This window comes from Rhinopithecus bieti, unplaced genomic scaffold, assembly GCF_001698545.2.
Source record: "Rhinopithecus bieti isolate Rb0 unplaced genomic scaffold, ASM169854v2 scaffold_5260, whole genome shotgun sequence".
Lineage (NCBI taxonomy): Eukaryota > Metazoa > Chordata > Mammalia > Primates > Cercopithecidae > Rhinopithecus > Rhinopithecus bieti.
In genome coordinates, this window is record NW_016805896.1 from 4,391,646 (window position 1) to 4,407,377 (window position 15,732).

Sequence of the window (15,732 nt, forward strand, 5' to 3'; positions counted from 1 at the left end):
ATTCTTGGATGCTCTGTTCTGGTTTGTTTGCTTTTTAAAGCTCTTTTATTTCATTGCGGTTCAGTTTGGATGGTATCTACTGATGTGTCTTCAAGTTCTTTACTCCCTGTATAGAGTATAACAATGAATAAGCCCACTGGAAGCATTATCTCTTTAACTGGGTTTTTAATTTCTGGCTTTTCTGTTTGATTATTATAGCTTTCATGTCTCTGATGAAATAACTTTCTTTTGAATTATTTATTTATTTATTTAGAGACAGAGTCTTGCTCTCTAATCCAGGCTAGAGTGCAGTGGTGTGATCACAGCTCACTACAGCCTCAAACTCCTGGGCTCAAGTGATCCACCTGCTTTAGCCTCCCAGGCAGCTAGGACTACAGGTGTGTGCCACCACACCTGGCTAACTTTAAAAAATTCTTTTATAGAGAAGGGATCTTACTGTGTTGCTCAAGCTGGTCCCGAACTCCCAGCCTCAAGCCGTCCACCCACCTTGGCCTCCCGAAGTGTTAGGATTACCAACGTGAGCCACTGTGCCTGACCTGAAATAACTTTCTGTCTTGCATGTTGTCTCTCCTTTAACTCCTTCAACATATTGATTGTAGTTATTTTTAATTTCCTGTCTGATAGTTTCAAAACCTACATCATATTTGGGTCTGGTTCTGGTGATTTCCTTGTCTTTTAAGACTACTTGGTCATTAAGTCATTAAGTCGTCAGACACATAATAGCTGCTTTAAAGTATTTATCTGCTATTTCCAACATTTGGTTCATCTTGGCCAGTTTCTATTGACTGCTTTTTTTCTTAACTGTGGGTCACATTTTCCTATTTCTTTTGCATCTATGAGTTTTTTTGTTGTGTACTGGACATTATGGATGATGTATTGTAAAAACTCTAGATTCTGTTATCTTTCCCTGAAGAGTATTTTTTTTTCCTGTGGTAGCTTAGTTCCTGACTGATCACCTTGAATGGGTGTAGGTTTGGTTTTGCACTTTTTTAGGGCAGGTCTGCAGAAAGCCCATGTTTCCCAAGCTTCTTTAACTTAGTTGTACTTAACTTCTAAGTTCTTTATCCTCTGCCAGTCTTATTGAAGTTTGGTGTTAGGCTTTGTTGTGGTGAGACTAGAATAGATGGTACTCAAGGGCATGATTTTAATTCCTAAGCTGTAGCCTTTCTGTTGTCTTAGCTAGGTGCCAGGAGTGTTATAGCAATCTCTATTCTGGCTGGGCTGGCACTTCAGCAACTCCCAGCACTGCTCAGCCTCTGGAGTTTCTGTTTCCCTCTTAACCACTCTCCAGTAAGACCTATATAGTCTTGCCTTGAACATGCATAGCCCAGCCCATGGTTATGGACTCATGTGGAATCCCAAACTGACTTTTGCCTCCCTTCCAAGGTAGCTTCCTCTTCTGTTACTCGGTTTTGCCAATATCAGGTGTTTCAGTAGCCCCTGAATATGATCTCTGCCTCCCCAGCTCAGTGGGTCCACTGAGCTCTGCATGAGCTCCACCTCTGCCCCACGGTCAGGAAATTGGCACAGGCAGAGAGAGTTTGGATGATCCTGGAACTTACCTTGTGAGCTTCTCTTTTCTCAGGCATTGCAGTCTTGTGCTACCTCTTGTCTGTTGCCTGAAAATGGCTACTTCATATATTTGACCTGTTGTAATAGTCGTTTATGGCAAGAGAGCTCATCTGGCACCAGTTATTCTGTTATGGCCCAAAGTGGAAATCTCTCCCTGTGTCATTTTGAGTTTCTGGAGGCCACAGTTATGGCCAGACCTGAGGGTGGTTCCTTAGACTGTCAGCTTTATCCTTACTGTTTCAGGAAGCTCATCTGCTAGTACAGTGGTTTTCACACATTAGGAGGAAGGAGAATCATTATTCCAGGCCCCTTTATGTCCTTGGCAGTGGACTTGTCATGTTACACATTACCTAAAACCTCTTGCCCCACTGTATGTAGGAAATAAGAAATTCTGAATAGACAAAGAAGTCTCCCAGTTCATTAAAGGACAATCCCACAGAAGAATCAGCAAAAAGGATATAAATAGGCAATTACCAGAGAAGAAATATAGATGACCAATAAGTAGATATTCAGCTTCACTGGTAATTAGGAGAAAGACCCATCAAACAGGGAAGAAATTAAGACATTTGCTTATACATTTTGGCACCAACATACAGAAATGGATATCTTCATATATTGCTGTTTTGAGGTGGGAACATACCCTGGTACTGCTTTTTGGGGGGGACAATTGGAACAGTCTGTTGAGATAAAAAAAAAAGCAAAAGCATCTAACCTTGCAATATGCCTTATAGGCAGCTCCCTAGAGAAATAGTGTGCACAAAGAACCTCATGCAGAAATGCTTATGAGAGGCTGCATTCGCAAAATGCTGGAAGCGACATCAAGGGCTATCGCAGCGGATATTTTCATACTGTTCTTGAGCTCAATGCATAGTAACAACATGGATAAATTTCCAGGATGTAATGTGGATTGAAAGATGCAAAGCAGTATAAATAGCATGGTGCTACATATATAAAATCAACACACACACACAAATTGAGTTATTTCTCTTGCGTGTTTACATATGTGTATGGGGTAGACATAAAAAGTCTGGAAAGGTGCCCACTTAGCGGTGGTTTCTCCAGGGGAAGGCAGAGGACTTTTGGATGGTAGACGGTGATAAATGAGGACTTTAGTCTTATCTGTAATGTTTTCTTTTTATTTTTTTTTAGGGGAGAATATGTTCGTCTGTTGCTTATATAATTTAAAGTTATGTAATTAAAAAGTAAAGCCTAGTTCACATTTACATGGACACACACCTGTTCCCAGCCAGCCATATGACTGTTTCCCCTGTGCCTAGGCACGGCAGCAGGACATGCAGGGTCACACCTGTGTTCAGCACTCATTACAGAGCTATGAAAAGTGTATTCTGGGTGAGACGGGCAAGCTGTGAATACTGCCTGTCACCCTGCAGCAAGGGGGGCCTGAAGCTGTTTGCTGGCTTTCCTGTAGGAAGTTGGCCTTTGCTTATTTCACTCAGGCTCGAGGGATGGCATCCAGAGGAGGGTGGACTGTAGGTGTGAAGCTCTTTACTTGTTCAACTCTGGGGTGTCACTTGGCATCCTTCCTTCTATTCAGAATCCTAGATGCTGGCCCCTGGGTCCAGTCCAGTCTGTTCAGGTTTTTGTTGGTAACCTTTTTGTTGGTGCCACAGGATCTCTGTATTCTGCACTGTTTATTCAGCAGCCCTCTTGGCAGTGAGGTCTGAATTTGGGCGGGCCGGCTCAGCACAGTTTGCTGGTAGGAGTGAGGCAGCCACAGACATGGAGCTCGGCCGAGGCTGGTTCGTCTACGGAGGCCAGATGGTCCACGCCAGACACACATGCCTGTGCTCTGCTCGGAACTGCAGGGCAGCCTCTCCTACTAGTTAACCTAACTTCCCTCATGGCCAGGATCCCTCAGAAGAGACTTGTCACTGTTTTTCTAATTAAGCCGTTCCTTATATTACTGTCATTAAAGGAAATGTGGTACAGAAAGGTAACATCTAGGTCAAGCCAAGGGATTGAAGTTTTATTTTATATAGAGCTATTAGTTAATCTTAGCCTTTTAGGAATAATCCCATTTCCTAACACACAGCAGTTAAATACTTAGGGGAGTCCCCAGTGGCAAAATGGAAGACTTTTTAGGGCATGAGAAGCCTATAAATAAGTTCCCGACAGCTCGTTGCTTTTTTATTGAGTGTTCCCTCCCTTCCTAAATCACAGATTACTGTGAGTCTAGGTCCACACAAAGATGATCCACATTAAAGCAGACATCTACACTTGAATAATTGGATGTTATCTGTCTAGACTTTAATGGCATCTTTTATAATTTTTTTAAAGGAGCTCAAAATGACTCACCCTCATGTCTTTTGTTTCAAAATCCATAGAAGCCTATGTACTTTGAGGTATATAGTTAGTGAATTATTTTCTCCACTTGGCACACGGGGAACAGAGACCAAGAGAGAATTTTGATATGTCTGGGAAACAAGTTCTCTTTTCCGTGATGGTCCCAATTGTCTGTTTGTTTATTCATTCATTAATCATTTGTTTTGTTATACAAACCCTGACTGGAGGCCCTCTGTGCACTCTGCATTGCACTAGGAGCCAGTCTACAATGATAAGCAAACCACAGGGTTCCTGTCTCATGGACCGTCATAGCCTAGACCATCATCAAAGAGTCATGTAGATAATAAACTTCAAAGCAACAGAGATGTGCATTCCACTGGAGTATTTTTGCTGCTGTGAGAGTGGAGGGTGAGGTTCTGACTTCCTGTGGGGGTACAAATAGGCTTCCCTCGAGGTGTAGCTTTGGGGCTGAGTCCTAAAGAATGAACTGGTGATTACTGAGCAAAATGGGCCACAGTTGGGGTCCCCTGCCAAGGAAAGGACAGATGGGGCATGGTAAAAGGGAGGAACTTAGAGGCCAGGGATAGTTGGAATCAGAGTGGGGACGTGTGGCTGAGGAGGAGGCTGAGGACAAAGGAAGGCCCAGAGCCGAGGAGCTGCACTGAGGACTTGGGCCTTTGTCCCAGGAGCAGAGGAGCCATTTTGAGAGATTTTATGCTAAGGAATGACATGATCAGAATTGCACATTGCAAAGAAGATCCCTGGCTGCAGTTCTAGGGGAAGGGTGGGTGTGAATGGTCAGTGATGCACTACAGAGTGGCTCAGGGAGGCGTGGAAGTGGCGCAGGGGGTGTTGGAAGAGCTGGAAAGGAGCATGCTGGAGGTAAATGGAGCACAGCAGGGAGGGGCACATGCCCAGCATGCAGGGCGTCAGCTCCTGCCTTGAGCACAGACCTGGGACATTTGTTGGAAAGAGGCAGGAGTCTGAAGTCAGAGAGGGATGACCATCATGAATTCACTCTTGGACCTGTTGCAGCCCTTGAGGCACCAACCAGAAGGGTCCCAGAGTCTAATGTGGTTATTCCCCTTCCTCCTGTCCATACCCTGAAGTGTTTCTGGAGTCTGGGAAGGTTAATGAGCCTGTGCCACAGTGAGTGATTTAGTGTTCTTGGTGGCGGAGTAAGACATAATGAAAATATATATCACTTTCAGTGAAACAGAAAAATTTTTAAAACTTACACTTGAACTTATATCCCTACCCGCAAAAACTTTCTGGTAGGGATATAAAATTTTTTTAAACTTATACTTGAACTTATATCCCTACCCGCAAAAACTTTCTGCCCTTCCCTGTGCCTCTTTCCAGGCCAACTACACAGACCCCCAGAGCAAACTGCGGTTCAGCACCATTGAAGAGTTTTCCTATATTCGGAGGCTGCCCTCTGACGTCGTCACCGGCTACCTGGCCCTGAGGAAGGCCACAAGCATCGTTCCCTGAGCCCGAGAAAGGGAGATGAAGTGGAAAGCTGTTTCAAAAACAGACTCTGGACTCGTGATTTTGTTTCACGGAAAACAAACTCGTTCTTCTGTCAGTCTGAAAATGCCAGTGCTGTGCCTTGGAAAGAATGTTTGGCTTTCATTTAAGGGTTTTTTTGAGTGTGTGTTTTCCCTCCAAGTGTGATATTTCCTGCTGAATTAAATTATACTTCAGTTGTTGCCTCAAGTAAAGGTGTTTGACAAGAAAATACAATAAAACTATACTTTTCATTTATCCCAAGTCCCTGAATTTTTGTTTTAAAGTAGTGAACCCCATATAACACATTGAAAGACTCTGCAGTGAATCCACAACAGGTCTGGATTACTTCCAATCCTGGTGACCCCCTTTTAGAGCATGTTAGTATTTGTCTCTGATCAGAATGCTTGGAAGAATTCCAAAATTGGGTCCAGAGAAGAAAGAGGCAAGTAACTTGTTCTATCCCACTGGGCTGGTTCTCACATGTGCCTCTGCCTCAGATCAGTCTCCCCTCATCTTTGGGAGTGTGGGGTACCAGCATTGACACTCTGTCCCAAAAAGGCTTTCATCTTGATAGAGGATGCCGCCCCTCTGGCTGCAGCCTGCTCCAGAAAGGGAGTGTTTGCATCTCCATCCTCCAAGAAGAGGAAGCATTTTCTTGGCCAGAGAAAGGAGAGTGTCAAGACAAGTCCTGGGCCTCTCTGGGCCCTAGGCCTGCATTTCCCCAGGGAGGACAGTGGAAACAGGCCCTGGGGCTTCTGGACCACAGCTGCCTCTGCTTTGGGGGATTAGGCACCAGGTGTCCTTTCTCTCTGGGGAAAGCCCTTCTTCAGGCTTAGAGAAAATAAAACAAAGCAAGTCAGCTGGGAGAGCAGCCTGTGCAGGTGGCAGCTGCCTGGAACCAGGCTCCTTTTCCTCCAGGTTGGCAGCCCCAGTATCCTTCAGCACCTTCCCAATAACCGTGAGAGCGGGGGAGGTGCTGAGGGGCCTCCCCCTGTCTCCATGACACGGGACCTAAGGGGATGGCCAGAAGACGTGGGGCCTTTCCTAAGCCCATAATCACCGAGCAAGCATCAGAATCACCTGGGAGCCTGCTGTGACACAGATTAGGGAGCCCATCTCCCTGAAGTACCTGATCAGTAGGTGGTCTGGGGTGGGGCCCAAGAATTTGCATGTTTGCTTTGAGGTCCACTTTTCTGATAAAATCAATGGTTTCTGAAAGACCAGAGGCTGCTGCTTGGTTTCCGCCTGCACTTCCTGCCAGCTGTCAGCCTAGGAAAACGCCAGCTTCCGTTTTGGTAGAAGCAAGGAGTGAATGAGCCAAGGGTCCTTCCTGCTTCACTTCCACCTTCTATTGTACAGAGAAAACTTGGGGCAGGTCCACTTCTTTTCCATGAAGGTCCCCAATTGGACAGTGCCCTGAAATCACTTCTAACGCTGATGCTAGGCACCACCTCAGACCTACTGCTGAGACCAGGGGCAGGGCCCAGGGTTGAAGAGGGAAGCCTTGCCCCGCACGTGTTCACCAGGAAGGGCCCACACACTGCTGCTCCTGGAGGCCTCTCAGGGTTTCTGGATGTGTTTGTTCCATAAACCCTCAGAGAGTCACCTGCAGACCTGCTAAAATGCAGGTTCTTGGGCCACATCCTAAACCTTCTGACCGACGTAGGGAGTGGGGCCCAGGAAGCTGCTTTTGACAGATATTCCCGTGTGATCACCATGCACAGAGGAGTGAGAGAACCAGTGTTCTCCCCGGGCAGAAGGGAAGCTCGTGTGTAGGACACGTCACCCCGCCTTTCCCATTCCCCTGCCAGTCTCTCCCCGCTGACGTTGTTTCACAGGAGAGCGGTGAATTCTGAAGATTAGGTTGCTTCTCACCCCAAGCTCCAGAAGTCTAGGCTGAGCCAAACCAAGCGTCAAGTTGTGAGTATTTTGAATAATGAGCCCTTGCTCATTAATCGATCCTGTACTGAAATAGCCCTTGCTGTCCATGCTTTAGCCCGGTGGTTCTCAGGCCGGGCTGCATGTTAGAATCACCTGTGTGGGTGGGGGTGTCCAGGAGAGGGACGGGGACGGAGGTTTAAAAATACCCGGAGATTCCGATTCCGCTAGCCTGCGCAGGGGCCCGGACAGAGTATTTTAAACTCCCAAGATGCTTCTCATATGCAGCCAGTGTTGAGAACATTTGTTGTAACTATGAAGAGAATATTTCGTGTAAGGTACCTTTTCTTATTCTCAGATCAGCTGGCTCTTTCCATCCTAGGGCCATGAGCAACTGGCAAGGGGTTTCTTTGGGGTGTGTGTGCATGTAAGTGTGAATTTAGGGTTCCTTTTTACATGGCATCCCACACTGGAGTCAGAAATATGAATGCCATTGCAGATTCCTCCCTCTTCATTCCTATATCACCCTCTTCGTCTTCTACTTGGCCCTGCTCCAATCCTCCTTCAGGATCACCTCATACCCTGCCTGGCTCTTTCAGTGTCCTCCTAATAACTTTGAATGACTTTGCCCATCACAGCATATCTACTGATCATTTGCCTCTGATACGAAGTCAATTCTTGTATTGGTCTGCAGGATCCAAAAGAAAAACTCAGCCCCTTTAAGAGAAAAACAATTAGCTGGACTTGAGAAATCCTCTTAAGACCAAACTCAGGTCCAGTCTGCTCTGACTGGAGTTTGACTCTTTCTTAATCTGGTATTGGGCATAGTTTAAAACAACCTGTAACGTTGAAGATATGCTCTTCAGAACCAGAAGGAAGTCCCTGTAGGTGAGGGGGACCCATTTTCCCCCATCTCCCAAGTTAAAGCATGGATCTGTCCAGATTTTAAATGTGTTTCATAATTGATTTGGCACCTGGTGGAGGGCTAAACATGTTTGCAATAAGAAATCTCTAATTTCTGAATCCATAGTCATTGGAAAAAGATATCAGACATTTGTTACTGTTTCCAGTGTCTGTAAATTGGGAGTGTTTAACTTAGTAAAAATAAAGGGCAACGAAAGAAATCAATGGACTATGGAACTTGATCCCATTATCAAATAGGACAGATATCCTGGGGAGAGATTACAAAATATGCCCTCTTACAAATGCGTGAAACAATAGTGCCATTTAAAATAATGTTCTATCTGATGGAAATATGTGGGCCTTATTTGGATCCTCATTCAAACAAACAAAAAAAACTAAAATTTTGAGACAATTGGGAATCTGATATATTTTGATATCTGATAATATTTTAGAATTCTCACAAATAGTTGTGATTATGCTATTGTAATGTTAAAATAAATAATTCATATTTTTAGAGACACCTACTGAAATATTTATGGATGGAATGATATGACATGTGGGATTTGCTTCAGGAAGATATGAGAGAGAGGAAGTGGATGAGAATCGTGTTGAAATAAGATTGGCCATGAGTCAATTATAGTTAAAGTTGAGTGATAAGTCCGTGGGGGTTCTTTATATTATTCTACTTTTGGTGTACGTTTGCATTTCTTCATAATAAAAAAGCTTTCAAAAGAATGTGATGTTTTATTACTAAAATGGTGATGAAATCTTACCCAAAATGAGTGCTTTGCATTAGCTTGCACTGGCTTACAGATGCTGAAAGTTTGAGAAATGCTGCCCAAATGGTATGAGGTCTTGAATAGAGGAAATACCCAATTCCTAAAACATCTAACAAAGAATATAGAAGAAAGGAACCAAAGACAGGTCAAGTTATCCTGTAAATGTTCTTAATAGAGGTCTTCATTGTGTGTTCCGTTGTCCCGGAGGGCTGTGTATTTAAGAGTATTTTCTCTGTAGAGGTTAGGAAGCCTGAGAGTGAGGAGACCAAAGACTTCAGCTTTGAGGTTCTAGTGGGGGATAAATCTTAATAGAGAGGGCTGTGGATGCATAGAATGACTGACTATGGTTTGAATAAATACCTGTTGTTCTAATTCCTGATAGAATCTGCAGTATTCATTTATGTGCATAGAGAAGGAAATTAGGTTATCAAAGAATGATGCACCTGCACAAATTGTTTGGCTTCAAGGAATTGCTTTTGCTGAATTTCAACAGGGTTTATGCTTTTGTGCCCATATTAAGGAATTGCATTGAAAGAGGTCAGGAGATATGGTCCTACAAAAATGCCTATTACGTTTGTCTCAGAAATGTCCCACAGAACCCCACTCCCCCACTGTGGTCCTGCAGGGTGAGCTTTTTGGTTCAGGACCCAGACATGGAGCCTGATAGCCTGGGTTTGAATCTCATTTCTACAACTGAGTAACTCTGTAGTCTTGGGCACATTACTAACTTATTCTTGAATTCTTAGTTTCCTTATCTGTAAAATGAGTGTTATAATAATGTCCACCCCATGAGATTGTCAGGATCAAATAAGAAAATATCAGAGAAGCACTTAACTCAGGACTGTGATCACCCACCTCCCCTCTGATCTGTGCATTAGAAAGGCAGAGCTTTCCTGACTTGTACCTTCAGCTTGGTTATATTTCTCATTTCCTTGGCTCCTAGGACTCTTGGCTCATGCCTGCTTGTAGTAACTGAATAACATCATATGATAGATGTTTCCATGTGCTCATCTTATTGCTGGCTCTATCAACTATTTTCCTTGCCTTCTTCATTGCTTATTTTGACCATTTTTTTCATCCTTTATTCTGTGTATTCTAATAAGCTTGCTCAACTTTTTTATGAGACAAGGGAAGGAGTAAATAGCTAAAGAACCAACGATCTGTGATTGAGTCCAGGGGAGAAAGAGGGGTTGAGGGATTTGTGGGGTGAATAGCAGAGGACTTAAGTGAAGGAAATCCTCTAGAATAATGAGGGAGAGAAAGAACCAATAGAAACCACCCACTGGACCTCTTAAAAATTACTCATGTTTTATGCCTTCTTTGGTATTCACCATGTATACTACCGTGTTTCCTATGTAATAGCAAACCTTAAAACCCTAAAAACAAAAAAGGAGGGGCTACTTGTTTACTTGTTTTGATGACCAGCTTGAGCAGGAAAATGAGGGATCCATCTTCCTGTTGTAAACACAGAACTGTATCCAGCCTGGTTTTCTTCCATAACTCAGTGGCCTCTGTCTACTTGTACTTCTGTTCCAACTGCCGTCAAAGCCTTTCCTGAGAAGAGTCAGTGTTTTCCTGGCCTACAGGATGCTGACTACTGACAGGTGCACAGTGTGCACCAAACACACCACTCTCCTCCCCTGGGGTCAGGAAGATGAGTCACATCCACCAGTGGCTTGGAGCCTTGGGTCTTTCCAGTGTGAATCCTGGAGGGCATAGCCTGGGGTTCTGCAGTGTGGAATACTGCAAGGGCTTTTATCAGGGAGCCAGCCAAGGCCTTGGTGACTGATATCTCCCGTAATAACATCTGGAAAGGAAATTGCTCACTAGAGATAAAGATGAGAGTTTCTGCTCTTTGCAATGGAAAATTATTACAGGCAACGTCAGACCTCAAAAATGAGGTTCCTCAAAGTATGCATTTGTACAATTCCCCCCAAACTCCTTGCTTGGCTCTTTGGAAGGTTTTGTAGAAAAACAGTAACCTGGCCAGGCGCAGTGGCTCACGCCTGTAATCCCAGCACTTTGGGAAGCCGAGGCGGATGGATCACCTGAGGTCAGGAGCTCAAGACCAGCCTGGCCAATATGGAGAAACCCCGTATCTGCTAAAAATGCAAAATATCAGCTGGGCATGGTGGCGCATGCCTGTAATCCTAGCTACTCGGGAAGCTGAGGCAGCAGAATCACTTGAACCTGGGAGGTGGAGGTTGCAGTCAGCCGAGATTGCGCCATTGCACTACGGCCTGGGCAACAAGAGCGAAATTACGTCTCAAAAAAAAAAAAAAAAAAAAGAAAGAAAGAAAAAAGAAAGACAGAAAAACAGTAATCTAAGGATTTGTGTGCACTTGTTACCATTTTCTTTGAAATTTAATGCTGCCATTTGTTTGCTTACGGAGTGGCACAGAGCCCACAGCATTTGGCTCTGCCTCAGAGGCAAACGTGGCTACAGGAGCCAAAGAGAAACGCAAAGGAGGACACTCTAGGAATGGGATCTGTAAGTGGGGACTTCTGGGTGCACATGGGGTCTTGGAGAGCAAAGGCAAGGCCTCCCGGTAGCATCACCTGGGCCAGGGCCCTTCTCAGAGAAAAGGGGACTGAGCAATGTGGATGCTTTCCCAGAAAACTGATTTCATTGGCCTGCAACAAGGTTTATATGTTATTTGTAAGAAGTCTTTTGTTTATTTTTCTTCTTTATCTTTCTTCTCTATTTTGAGTAGAAAGTTAAAAAAGCCTACTACTACACAAGAAGTCAGATTTAGATATTGAAAAATACATACAATACGTTGGTAAGTGAACAACAATAAAATCACAAATATAGACAACCACCTTTTTGTAATTAAAAAAAAAATCTTTAAGAGAGAGGATGTGAAAACGATTTATGCTAAGGAGTTAATGATTGTCTCCTTCGGAAAAAGGAGTGGATTTGGGGTGGGAGGATGAAGAAGGAGAACTTGAACATCTTAGAATTTTTGGAAAGAGTACAATATAATTTACAAAGAGTGAGAGAGACTCAATTTAGGAGCTCTGGGCTGGGAGGATTGCTAACACTTTCCTGTGAGCTCGGGAAAACTCCTTGAGGTTGGACCATCAGTCCTCTGCTGCCTTTGTCCATAAGGGAAGCCCACTGCCACCCATCAGGATCCAGGGTCGCTCTGCCCTGCTCTGTGTCAGAGCCCCTAGCCCTCCTGATAGCACAGCCACTGCACCTGATGGCACACCATGCACCCCACGCACGTTGTTTCCATCTAATGCCTACAACAATATTGAGGCAAGTGTAGCCGTGGGCTCACTCTACACCTAAGAAACCTGAGGTTTAAGAGAGAAACTAGAGGCAGGGAAGGCTGTGAGCTGGGCCCCTGCATCCACGCCCAGGACTCCTTCTCAGCCCCTGTGTCCTCTGGCAGGAGAAGGTTGGCTTAGAGCTGCGTGCGGAGGGCGAAGAGAAGCAGAGGAACACTGCCTGGACACGCATGAGAAGCACATCACCCTGTGTCACGTTCTGTGATGGTTAATTTCATGTGTGAACTGGGCTAGGCCAGAGTACTCAGATACTTGGTCATATGTTGTCTGGATTTTTCCTTGAGGGTATTTTTTAGATAAGATTAAGATTTAAACCAATAGACTTGGAGTAAAGCAGATTACCCTTCATAATATGTGTGAGCTTTATCCAGCTAGCTGAAGGCCTTCGAGGAAAACAAAAGTGAGGTCTGCGAAGAGAGGAAAGAAGCCTCGAGGCCCTCCTCAGACTCACATTTCTCCAGCCTGTCCACCTGCCCTGCAGTTTTCAGACTTGCCAGCCCCAACAATCTTATGAGCCAATTCTTTTTTTTTTTCTTTTTTTGAGCGGAGTCTCCCTATCACCCAGTGCTGGAGTGCAGTGGGCCCGGATCTCGCTCACGCGCTCCCGACTCCGGGTTCACGGCATTCTCACTGCCTCACCTCCAAGTAGCTGGGACTACAGGCGCCGCCACGATCGCCCGTCTAGTTTTTTGTATTTTTTAGTAGAGATCGGGGTTTCCCGTGTTAGCAGGATGGCTGGATCCCTGACATCGTGATCCACACCGTCTCGGCTCCCCCACAGTGCTGGGATTATAGGCTTGAGCCACCGCACCCAGCCGAGCCAATTCTTTAAAGTAAACCTCTCTCTATATATATATGTATACACACAGCCTATTGGCTCTGTTTTCCTGAAGAAACCTGGCTAATACACTTTGTTTAAAGCAGAAGGGTAGGTGGACACATTTAATTTAAACTACCTTCCACTGGCATTACCACACCTAGCAGTGAGCATTGCACATCTTATATGCTTCATAAATATTTGAGTGGAAACCAACAGTAAAATGCTGAATGGCGTTGCCAGATGTAGTGTTTATTTAAACTATTGTTTTATTCTCTTATGAGTCATTGAATGGGAAGGAACCGAAATTGTCTGGATGAAATTGTGAGGCGATAGAGAGGGCTGGGAGCAATAGGTGGTGAGGTGTCCCTCATTTCTAAAGATTCTATGACCCACATTATTCCAGAAATTCTAGTTTGTGTTTTGTGTCTTTCTTTCTCTCTTTCTTTCTTTCCTCCTTCCTTCCTTCCTTCCTTTCTCTCTTTCTCTTTTTCTCTCTTTCTTTCTTTCTTTTCTGTAGACAGGGTCTTGCTCTCTCGCCCAGGCTGGAGTGCAGTGGTTCCATCATAGCTCACTGCAACCTGGAACTCCTAGACTCAAGGGATCCTCCTGCCTCAGCCTCCTGAGTAGCTGGGACTATAGATACACTTGGCTAATTTTAAAGTTATTATTATTGTTTTGTAGGGACAGGGTCTTGCTTTGTTGTCCAGGCTGGAATGCAGTGATGCAAACATAGCTCACTGCAACCTGGAAACCCTGGCCTCAAGCAATCTTCCTGCCTTGACCTCTCAAAATGCTGGGCGTACAGGAATAAGCCACCATGCCTGGACTGTCTTTTTACTCAGAGTAAGCAGGGACAGGGAAAACCAGAGGGAGAGCTCTAGGACAGGCAATGTTGGCCTCTTCCCCGACCCTAGCTGCCCTGAGCCTCCTGCTGTGCAGGTCCCTCCTTAGGGAGAGGCCTGATCCCATTTTGTCATTAGTCACAAACACCACTTACTGGCCATTTGCATAAGCAGGGCTCTGCACTGTTCCCTCAGGACTTCCTCAGTACCCTCTGTGGCAGGCACTACTGCTTCCAATTTAACCCTGGGGGAAACTGAGGCTCAGCAATTTTGGGCCCTCTGCTCAAGCACGACAGGATCATAGTCCAAGCTTGCCTTGATCCTGCTGGGAAGAGGAGAGTTGTCTAGGAGGATATGGCCTGGGTTTCCTTCCCTGGGATCCCCATCCACCCAACCCCACTGCCTTTTATTTTTTTAAATTTCTTTTTTTGAGATCAAGTCTCATTCTGTTGCCCAGGCTGGAGTGCAGGGGTACGATCTCGGCTCACTACAACCTCTGCCTCCCTGGGTCAAGTGATTCTCCTGTTTCAGCCTCCCAAGTAGCTGAGATTACAGGTGTGTGCCACGACATATGGCTAATTTTTGTATTTTTTATTAGAGACAAGGTTTCACCATGTTGGCCAGGCTAGTCTCAAACTCCTGACCTCAGGTGATCCTCCCGCCTTGGCCTTCCAAAGTGTTGGGATTACAGGCATGAGCCAGATGTACATATACATCTGGCCCCCCACCGCTTTTTGAAGAGAAGGTCCTAACAAAGGGATCAAGACTTTGCATCCTAGCTGCACCATCCTCAGAATTCCATCCTGGGTATTGAAGAGTCCTTTTTAATTCCCGTTAAAATTTCTGGCTTAGTGTCTCCTTAAATGAGTTTCATTCAACACAGCATTTCATTTCCCACAATGTGGCAAGCTCACCCCTATCCCCTTTCACCCAGAGCACTCCCTTATCCCCCAGCACTTAGCTCAGCAGTCGCCTTCTCCAGGAGGCTCTCCTGCCCCTCCTCTGCCCTGTGCCTTCCTCCATGGAACCCTGGCAGTCCCGCATCTCCACAGTTGTTGCCTTGCATGGTCACCAGGGTAAGCTCTCAAGGGCAGGGACACTCCACAGTGTCTGGCAAATGATGGAATGGACAGTGGCCTGGTCCATAGGTCAAGCTGGAGGTCCATAGGCCAAGGCAGCCTGTGGCCTGGGACAGTGACTCAGGCAGGAGGAATGTGGCTCAGGCTGCCTGCAGCTGCGATAAGGAGGACAGGATGGGGCTCTGCAGAGGACATCCTGCAGCAGCCAGGGGACTTTCCATGCAGGAGCACATGTGGAAACCCACAGCCTGAGAGAATCCTGGCCTGCATACTGCACAGAGTCCTTGAGGGTGAGCAAGAAGAAAAGACTGGAAATGCCATCCGTCCATCACTGATCCACAGTGGGTTTGGGGAGGAGGCATGGCCAACATCCACTGGGCTACACAAACAGTTTTATTACCACCCCACCTGGCTCCTGCCTTCTGGGGCCCTGCAGCCCATGAATTAATTCCTTTGTAGGCTAGCCTGGGGTGCATCCATCCCCTTTGGCTCCTAACGCATGGGGTCAAGCCTCAGGCACATTTCTCCTACCAGCCTGGTTTGGGCCATATCTATGTAATGCTTTTGCCTTAATTTACTTAGGTTGCTCCCTTAAACAGGCTCACATTTTAAATATAACCTCTGCCTCCTAAGCAAATACTCATATTCATAAATTACTCCCACCTGAACCACCACCACTGCTACCACCCACAGGATTCCTGGGCTTCCTTGCAGCATAGCTAAAAGCCTTTTTGGGCATCCACTTA

The 15,732-nt window shown here is 45.5% G+C and overlaps 1 protein-coding gene across 2 annotated transcripts in view; it reads left to right on the forward strand.

Moving 5' to 3' along the window:
- Positions 1-5,643, forward strand: part of INO80C (INO80 complex subunit C) — a 29,436-nt gene extending 23,793 nt beyond the window's left edge. For both annotated transcript variants that reach the window (XM_017874013.1, XM_017874012.1), the window contains one exon: positions 5,239-5,643. In XM_017874013.1, the coding sequence (XP_017729502.1) occupies positions 5,239-5,370 (132 nt within the window). In that variant the 3' untranslated portion in view covers positions 5,371-5,643. The remainder of the gene's footprint in view (positions 1-5,238) is intronic.
- The last annotated feature ends 10,089 nt before the right edge of the window (positions 5,644-15,732 follow it).